This window comes from Hermetia illucens, chromosome 2 (genome assembly GCF_905115235.1).
Source record: "Hermetia illucens chromosome 2, iHerIll2.2.curated.20191125, whole genome shotgun sequence".
Lineage (NCBI taxonomy): Eukaryota > Metazoa > Arthropoda > Insecta > Diptera > Stratiomyidae > Hermetia > Hermetia illucens.
This window is the reverse complement of record NC_051850.1, coordinates 30,324,747-30,334,695: the sequence shown is the minus strand read 5'-3', so window position 1 is coordinate 30,334,695 and position 9,949 is coordinate 30,324,747. Positions and strand designations below refer to the sequence as shown.

The following is a 9,949-nucleotide window of genomic DNA, read 5'->3' as shown; positions in this document are numbered from 1 at the left end:
GTTTGATTTATCCACGTTTACCTTCGTCTTCAATAGTTTATTTGGTTTAAGTAGTGAATTAAATTAATTTTACTCGTCTGGTTTTACTTTTGTAATTTAATACTAATCAACAATTTGCATTATGTCCTTTAGAGCTTGTTATGCATATTACGATTATTAATTCTTTTGTTTCACTGCGAAATGAATATTTTTGCAACATTCCTTACTCTTAAAATTTCATTATTTTAACCTTATCCTTACGTGAAGTGTGAGTTTCCAAGTAGAGGTCTATAGGTTAAGGAGTTTCTATAAGTACGACTAGCAGATGATTTAATGATTTTTTTTAAACATTTTTTTATTCATTTTTCCTTTAATATCTAAATGGAATAATCGCAAGGTAATTTCTTGGATTTCGACTCCGAATTCTCTGATTTAGTTTTCAAAATGCACGATCAAATGAATTTTGGATGAATATGCAGTTTTTTTTGTACAATGCAGTATGCCATTTGCGATTGAGCTGACCTCTGGGGTTGGCGAACAATTTGGTAACTATATTCCGTAGAGCCAAAGCATTTTCAGGAGGGTTGCGCCGAAAGGGTGTAGCCTCAATGGAAAGGGAACGCGTTTAGATGCTATTGTGAGCCTTAGACCGCTCTAGTTCGCTATTAGTAGTAGTGCTATCAGTAACAAAATTCGAGTGAAATTTACAAATATAAATAGCAATTATTGCAATTAGTAGTGGCAGAAGAACGAAAATCCATAAGCGTAGGCCAGTATATGTGGCGTTATAGCGTGCTGCCGGGGCCGAATGGCTGAACTGATGATGGGGATGCTGATGATAAGAACTGGGGGCGACACCTCCTATTGCGTAAGTGTGGGTGGGATAGTAATGGTAGTGAACTCTCTTCGTTGTAGTTGTTTCCGTACGTATTACAGATGATGGTAGGGATGGTTTCATCAACGTCGCCGTGGTTGTAATCTTGGTAGTTGGTATCTCAAAAATTGTCTTGTATGCATTACTGGTATTGTTGTTGTTATTGTTGAAGTTGTTATTGTTGTTGCTTTCAATCATGTTGCTATTGCTGTGCCTTTTACTCGTCCAAAATTTTAATCGATTCAATCGATAACTAAATCAGAGAAATAATTCTCATGCTATTGCACTGCCCGACATAGTTGTCGGTTGTCTATCGACATTTGGACGTTCACGGGCACGATCATGTTCAGTCGATTCAGAACTGGGAATTATAGAGATATGATATCAGTACTATTTACGCCAACTACACTTCATGCAGGACTTACTTAGATCGTACAGTTTTCGGACTACCAGGATCACATAGAACAGGATTATTGTTATTCGTGCTCGCCGATGATCTCCTTCCATTTCCCGTTTTACAGTCGAAGATGGTATCTGTATCTAACTCATTCTCGATCTGCAAAAAAAGAACAAAAATGAGTATAATGGCAGCACTACAAATTGTGCTTAGGGACTTCAGCAAGAATTAAGGAAAGGCAATACGTTGGTGTCAGTAGTTTGCATAATATAACTAATGATAAGGGATTTAGAACTGAAGAGTTTGCTTGTGTCCGCCTAAGAGAATGATTCGCCAAGACTGTTACGGCCCCAGAAATGCTTAACGACGACTGACCTCCCATAATCATCGACGACGGCCAGAGCTTCCCTCCTGGGGACCAGACAGCCCTCGGATCGGTGAATCAAATTCCTCTGTCAATTAAATCCATGGATTTCAAAACGAATTCCAACTTGTTTTATGTAAGTCTGTGTTCACGCGAAAACAAACGGATTAGGGCGTCTCGGACACCGAGGCCCCAGCGAAGAAAAATCGCTTCCATCTTCTCGCAGACAACGAGCATCGCCCCGAGGGACTTACGCATGTCCTGGAGCTTCGAAATGTGCCGGCACGGCCAACCCGTCGGTAATTAAAGATAAGAATAGAATTAGCTTTCTCCTTCCGATTTTTCTGTATAGCTTCACTGACAGGGCACTGGGCCTTGTTATTAAGAACATCGACAAAAATGCCAAATTTGAGATTACCAACTTACCGGCCGACAGGATCAAAGTCCGGCTCAATTTCCCCAATACCCATAAGAAACTCCTCCCTCTAATCAAGATCACCAAACTGGAAGGTCATTCCTTCACTTTGAAGGAGGAGAGGAAGCCAACCCTCATCCTCAGAGAAATCTCTTCTCACGAATACACTCCCGAAGACGTGGCATCGGAAATTAAGAAGTTAACACAAGTTACGCCAATCCGCGTATTAAGGCTTTCTACCTCGTGGTCACGAGCCAACCGCACCAACTTAAGTCTCTTCAGTGTGGCCCTCAATTCCGAGGCAGATGCCAACATAGTCACTAAACAAAATATCCTACTTCAACGGCGGATCAGGTGGGAGAAACCCAGAAAAGGGAGATGTCACCCAATGTTGCAACTGTCAACAATTTGGCCACGTTTCTTCAAACTGCGGATACGATCCCAGATGTGTCAAGTGCGCAGTCCCACACACCTCTAGGGACTGCCCCCGTTCGATTGTATAATACAACGCGGATAAATACGCACATTATGCTCAACTGGGTCACCTAGCCAACTTCCTAGGCTGAAATTAATCAAGCATCCCGCACTCCCGCTCTGCCCCCCCCCCCTCGACAAATTCTCCGCTGTTCGTGTCTTTCAGCTTAGCCCTCTGCCTCATTCCACCCTTCCCTCACTAACCCCGTCTTTCGCCGTAGTGCTCAGGGGTCAAGTAAGACACGAAACCCTTAGCTCTTCTTCGCCCCCACATTTTTCCATTCCCAGGGGTTTGTCATGGAAGCCAGGCCCCTATTCAACATGTCATTCTCTTCTCTGTGGAACAAAATCTCTGACTTCTACCACAACTATCTCCGTCTCCCCCCTGAAGACAAACCCAAAGCGTACTTACAACGCCTCTTCAAATTATTAGACAATCAAAATAAAGGTGCTCACACTCAACACTAATTCCCTCATTTCTAATGACCAACGTTTTGCTATCCACAAGCTCCTCGAGGATTCCGATTCCAATCTCGCTCTTCTAAACGAAATAAGACTGGAGGAAGCCCCCGACGTAAAACTACATGCTCCTGGATATATTACTTTCCGCAAAGACGCGGACAGAGGCACAGCCATCCCAGTCATATCGGGACTTAGGGCAAATAGCATCGCATCGGCTGTACTGGCATCAAACTGCCTGTTAGCAGTGGTCAGACTTCCTGCTAGGAGTGGAGGCGTCCTCCGAGTGCTAATCGGCTCTCTCTACGGCACAGGTCGCCAGCTCACTCCCATGTTGTCCGAACTCTAGGAAATCGAAATCGTTTCGACGCCTTCCTCCTCGGTGGTAATCTCAATGCTAGGCACGTATCTTGAGGCGACTCAGTTAACAACGAAAATGACAAAGTTCTCTTCGATTCGTTCCAGTCAGGCTTATTACATAGCGTAAACATCAGTAACGCTGGAGTGCCATCTTTTCCTCGAGGGCCTTCTTTCCTTCTGCTTTATAATCTCGTCCAATCTCTCAGCATGTCTCATTAGCAGCTTCTCTTTGGCAACCTCCGACCACCATGTCCTCAGCCCACCATCCGCAGTTTCTTCAATCTGACAAACTGGGACGATTTCCAACGCGAATTATTCAGTGCACTGGGCCCCCCCTGGACAAATCGCGCATTTATTCTAATGATGAGTTAGACACTTACATCTGGAAATTCAACTCTGCCTTCGAAACTCCAATCGACAAACACGCTCCAGTTAAAGAGCCTGGTTACTACAAATACGAGTGCCTTTCCCCCTCAACCCTCCTCTTAGTCCGCGATAGAAACAGACTACTGCAGCGCAGTATGATTATTTCAATGGCTACGGAAGGGATTCAACGCTGACTACTGATTCCTTCCCAAGATCATTAAAAACCCTTTTCTCATAGCTGCCCGGCTGATATAATCACCGCCTCGTCACTAGTGGCGCATTGTTCGAGCACAGACCCTGCCATAAGGTTAGTTGGGTTTCAACCGATATACGGTGTCATACGGATTCGATGAGCAATCAGATGGACCATTTCGCGATCAGTTGTAGATTTAGTAGGTGCCTCCAGGATGTGTGTAACAAAAGAGGCGCTGACATCGGCCTAGAAAGTGATCACCATCTGATGTTCGCTTGCCTGTTGCGTCGACCACTTCTCGCAGGGTTGAGGAGCAGCGATTCCCAAAGTTCAACGTCGACGGCTTGTATGATCCAGTTGTCGGTTGACAGTGGGCGAGCTATCTTGCTGATCGGACGATAGATATAATGAGTAACCCGCATTAGGCCGCTATCAAAAATGCTCCTTTTTCGGGTGCTATCTGTCACGAATATGGGATCATAAGATCTGGCTGACTGCGGAATCGTGGAAGCGGATCGATGAACACAAGATAGACAGGTGGATCTGTAGGGAGTTAAGAAATGTCCCATCAGGTAAAACCTCAGGTGGCGGATAGATTCAGGTGTACGCAAGGACTTGCGGCAGTGTATGTATGGAGCTGTTTCAGAGATGAACAACACTTTTGAAAAAAACTGATTACAAGGTTGCAGGAAAGTGTCCTAAATGTAGAGCATCCGTTGCATTATTTATGTAAATATATCTGGAAGGAAGATTTCGCAGGACTTACAATAAGACCGATTTAGGAGAAGTCCAACGATCCTGCGATCTCTTTCAATGCGACAAGCGGTAAAGAATGTCAGGAGAGCTTTCGAAACGTCAATATCGTCAGCATAGGCCAGTAGTTGGGTGGACATAAGGAAAATCGTATCCCTTGGATTTACCTCAGCACCACGGATCACTTTCCCGAGGGCCACGTTAAAGAGGACGCATGCTAGGGCATCCCCTTGTCGTAAACCGTTGTTGATGTCGAATGGTCTTGAGAGTGATCCTCCTGCTTTTATCTGGCATAGCACATTGGTCAGGGTCAGCCTATTCAGTCTTATCAATTTCGTTGGGATACCGAATTCTCTCATGGCAGCGTACACTTTGACCCTGGCTATGCTATCTAGACTGTTTTAAAGTCTATGAAAAGATGGTGCAACTGATGTCCATATTCCAATAGTTTTTTCATCGCTTACCGAAGAGAAAAAATCTGATCTGCTTCTTATTTGCCTGGAGTGAAGCCTCTTTGATATGGACCAATGATGTTCTGAGCGTATGAGGCTATCCGGACCAAGATGGCGGAGAATATCTTATAGATGGTACTCAGCAACGTGATACCTCTATAATTGCTGCAATTGTATGATATTTCCTTTTTTGTGTATGAGACAGATAACGCCTCTTTGCCAGTCGTCGTATTAATTCGCTGCCCCACATCCTGAGCACAAGTTGATGGACCACTTGGTATAATTGGTCGCCTCCATATTTTACCGATTCGGCTGTAATTCCATCGGCTCCTGGCGACTTAGGATTTTTAAGCCGATGAATTGCACGGACTGTTTCTTCTATACTTGGTGGTGGCAGTATTTGTCCGTCGTCTTCAGTTGGCGGGACCTCCAACTCGCCGATGTTCTGGTTGTTCAGTAGCTCATCAAAGTACTCAACTCATCGCTCCAATATGCCCATTCTGTCGGAAATCAGATTTCCCTCTTTGTCTTGGCGGGATGAGCATCGAAGAGTAAGGTTTCATCCTGCTGACTTGTTGGTAAAACTTGCGCACCTAGTGCGGTTGCTCTCTGTATTTTTCTAGTTCACAGACTTGATTCTTCCAGGCTTCTTTTTCCGTCTGTGAAGTCGCTTCTCCCCTCGACGGAGTTCGTGATAAGTCTCTGCGCGTGCTCGCGTTCTTTGAGAATGTAATATTACTCGGGATACGATATTCTTCTGTTCCGTTGCTAGCTTTCATTCATCGTCGAACCAGCCAACGTCTTGCGGCTGGGGCTAAGTATGTTTGTGGCTGCATCAATGATAACCTTCTTCAGGTGGTTGTGAAGATCATTTGTTGATGCTTCATTTCCAGGAAATCTGTTGACTGCGGTTATTACGGTATTCATTTCGCCCTTATACGTGTTACGGAATTCCCTCTCACCTGAGTGTGAAAGCGGATTCTTGGTGGTGTCGTAATTCGAGCTCGGAGCACTATGTCAACGAGATAGTGATCCGAGTCTAGTTCATCAAGGCTGAGAAGTGGCGGCGTTCGATCAACACGTGATCAATTTGGTTGAAAGTGGTCCCGTCTGGAGAGGCCCATGTATGTTTGTGGACCGTTTTCCGTGCAAACCAGGTACTTCCAACAACCATTTCGTGTGATACTGCAAACTGAATAATCCTCAGGTCGCTATCATTGGTATCCATAAGTAAGCTATGGGAGCCAGCGTGTCGCCTGAATACGGGCTCCGTCCCTAGTTGACTGTTGAAATCCCCAAGTATGATTTTGATATCATACCTCGGACAGGCTTCGAGGATCCGGTTCAACTGCCTCGTAAAAAGTATCTTTCTCCGACTCTGCAGTTTTCTCTGTAGGGGCGTGAACGTTTATGAGGCCTTTATTTCTAAATTTCCATCGCAAACGCAGAATGCATAGCCTTTCGCTTATATTTTCAAAGCCGAGAACAGCGGGTTTTATTTTCTGGCTGGCTAAGAAACCTACTCCGAGTACACGATTTACTGGATGGCCGCTATAATATGTGGTGTTGCGGCTCTTCTCCAGGAAACCGGTCCCTGTCCATCGCATCTCTTGCAACGCTGTTATATCAGCCCTATATTGCAACAGAGTGTCGGCTAGCTGCTCAGCAGCATTCGGTCTGTATAGGAAGCGCACGTTCCATGAGAAAATGCGCAAATTGTTATTCTGTTGTCACTGCCGGGTTCGTCGTTTTGAAATCCATCCTGTCTGAGGCTCCTTCTGTGGTTTCGTAACTTTGTTTTGCCGTGTAGGGTTGTCAGCTCAACTCACTCGCCAACCTGGAGGACCAGTTGTTCTGTTTTTAGGCGCGGTAGACTCGTCTTTATTCTTCCCCGTCTGCAGTTTTTCATGGAGAAAAAACTCCCAGCGATCACGACGTGGAGGTGAAGATAGTAGAACTGTTGGTGTTGGTTCAACAGATGTTTCCCAGGTTTTATGCTCCATCGTGGGAACCAATCCACATTTCGCTCTGGTACTTATATTGACCTTTGGCCGCACCTTAGCAATATGTCCTAAGTACCCACAGTTGTAGCACTGTCTTTCTCTCATTTCAGAGGGATCGATTTTAGAATAGGTTTTCCCAATTATTACTGACACAGGTAGCGATTCTGCAAGAATTAATTTTACAGTGCCCGTGGGTATTTTCACCTGTTTATTTTCACTGTCAGTTCTTGTGAATCTCAGGGCTTTGATTACTTTTACGTTGGACTCTGGGGTTTGAACGATTCTTTCTTCCGTCCAATTAAGTGATACACCCTTAATGATGCCATAGCGGTACGTCACACTAAACGGTATGAAGGGTTAAGGTCGAGTTCTTTGACACGTGGATCCGTAATGAAACGGTTCGCTTACCCCGTTTTAAAAAATACCGACACTGTCACCAAACTCTGACGTTTGATATTGATAACATCTTTGCTGTTTCTCCTTGCGTGTATAGGTATAACAGATGCATTCGCTCTTTTTTGTCTTGATTTGTCTGGATTCAGTCAACTAAAGCCGAATACTGTCTGTATTTGGTGCTTTAGTCGTAAATATTCATTTCTGGAGTTTGAAATTGTTTTAGCCGAGTTCCCCACAGGAAAGGAAACCTTGGCTACCTCAGACATATTTTCAACCAGATTAGCTATCTTGACATTGAGAGGTTCACCTTGTTGGCATGGGGGGTGCTTTTTTTTTTAGCCAAGGTCATCTTGGGGAAACACGTTTTGGGAGTTGCACCGATCGTGGAAAAATTGCGAGAGAGGCGTCTTCGATGGTATGGTCACGTAATTCGCGTTAACTAGAATTCACTTGCCAAGATTGGTTTGAACATCGAAGTCGATGGTAGGCGACCAAAAGGCTAGCTAAAACAACGGTGGGTTGATACGCTGGATGGACATTTAAAAGCCTCGAGGTTACATCCAAATCAGGTATTTGATAGGTCCAAATGGCGAGGCGATCACGACGATTCGACCCCGCTTGTGAACGGGACAAAAGAAGAAGGTATAGACGGACTTAATTCTTTTACTTTTGCTGTCGCATTACTTGGCCATCATACTTGATAAAGCCAACGAAAAAAGTCATAGGGTTGAACACCGCTTTCATGATCCGAGGGGAGGGAAGCTTTTATGAGATATTCGAAACGAAGGACTTTCAACGCTCCGGGGTTTTTCATGAAGAAGGCACTTCTTACTATCTTTTTGATCATTTCTCTCCCCTAAAACCCTGTTGTGATTTTCATCCAATTAACACCTACGCCCATTTTAGTTTTTAAAAGTGCTTTATAGCCGGATAGCTGAGTGGTTAGAGCACAAGGCTGTCGTACGGAAGGTCGCGGTTCAAATCTCGCTGGTGGCAGAGGGATTTGTATCGTGATTTGACGTCGGATACCAGTCGACTCAGCTCTGAATGAGTACCTGAATCAAATCAGGGTAATAATCTCGGGCGAGCGCAATGCTGACCGCATTGTCTCCTACAGTCTACTGTAGTGTACCGTTACGGTCTTGAATGAATGCTCTAACACACTTCAAGGCCCTGATCCAATATGGATTGTTGTACCAACGATTATTATTATTTATAGCGAATGTCAGTAGAGGAGTTTCAGGCTTGATTTTGGCTATCGTTCCATTGATGATGATGTGGGCAAATGGAAAGTTAGAGGAAATATTTCATTCAAGGGATCATTTTCGGTCATATAGCTTATGTGATTGGCTTTGAAATCTATTTAATATTGGTAAATGGAAGCATGACTTCCATTAAATTGACAAAATTAGCTAACCGCACAATGAGGATGAAGAAAGATATGATCCCCATTCCAACCCATAGAAGCAAAGGGCAATATAAGCGTTCCACTTTTAAGGTTTTGTGTGAAACAAAACCTTATTAGAATCGAGACGGTGTCTGTCTGTCCGTCTGTCTGTCTGTCACACCCGATTTATTCGGAAACGACTAGACCGATTGTCACGAAAATTGGTGAGAGTATGTAATCTGGTGATCCCTTTACATGCAGTAAGTGGCGCCACCTTGTGTTAAGTTTAAGGGGGGGCTCCCCATACATGTGAATGAAGGCTGCCAATTTTTTTTTCACAGAATGTAGCCATGTAGGGTATCAAATGAAAGGTCTCAATTAGTACTTTTCGAATCTGGTTCAATATTTGATATTAGATGAAACACAGGGGAGTGAGGGTTCAAAATATGACCCACAAAAAGTGTAACAGGTCTCGTTCTCAGAACCTATCCAACCGAAAAATCTGAAAAAAATCACAGTGGTGCATCTCTACGAAATCTAGGCCTCAAAATATATCCGGTTCCGATATCTGCACAAATAAAGTTAATAATAGTATATTTCCACATTTTAGAAATTTACCCGGCATCCCCCCTTATGTTCATCCCAGAAGTACAAAATTTGGCATGCGTGTAACGAAGAACATAATGCACAGTTTGGTCAAATTTGAAGAAAATTCAACGATTATTAACAAAGTTATAGGGGGTGAAACTTTACAATTTTTTGTGAATTTCGTGCACTCTACAACCTGCATGACGTCATCATCACATATCAATTCGTCAATACCAGAACGAAATGAATTCTTATGAATTCGCAGGTCGCAGACAATTATTTTGTTTTAGTTTTTTAGTTATTTGTCAACCAGACATGTGTGTATGTAGGTATATAATATATGCGTGCTAATGAACTTTGCGGGTAGTGCCTAATTCAGTTAGATATAAGACGTAAATCGGAAATATGGGTACGATAAATTTAGATACGTGCATATATGTGTACAGTAGGTAATAGGCAGTTTGTTTGTTTAGGGTGAGCGTGATATCT

At 43.7% G+C, this 9,949-nt stretch overlaps 1 protein-coding gene across 1 annotated transcript in view; it reads right to left on the bottom strand.

Annotated features, from left to right (window-relative positions):
* Window positions 1-1,073: 1,073 nt before the first annotated feature.
* LOC119649861 (serine/threonine-protein kinase BRSK1) overlaps window positions 1,074-9,949 on the bottom strand; it is a 128,442-nt gene continuing 119,566 nt past the window's right edge. Inside the window, exons 15-16 of the mRNA XM_038052231.1 lie at window positions 1,279-1,409; window positions 1,074-1,214 (exon numbers count right to left, since the gene is read on the bottom strand). Of these exons, the coding sequence (XP_037908159.1) occupies window positions 1,127-1,214; window positions 1,279-1,409 (219 nt within the window). The 3' untranslated portion in view covers window positions 1,074-1,126. The remainder of the gene's footprint in view (window positions 1,215-1,278; window positions 1,410-9,949) is intronic.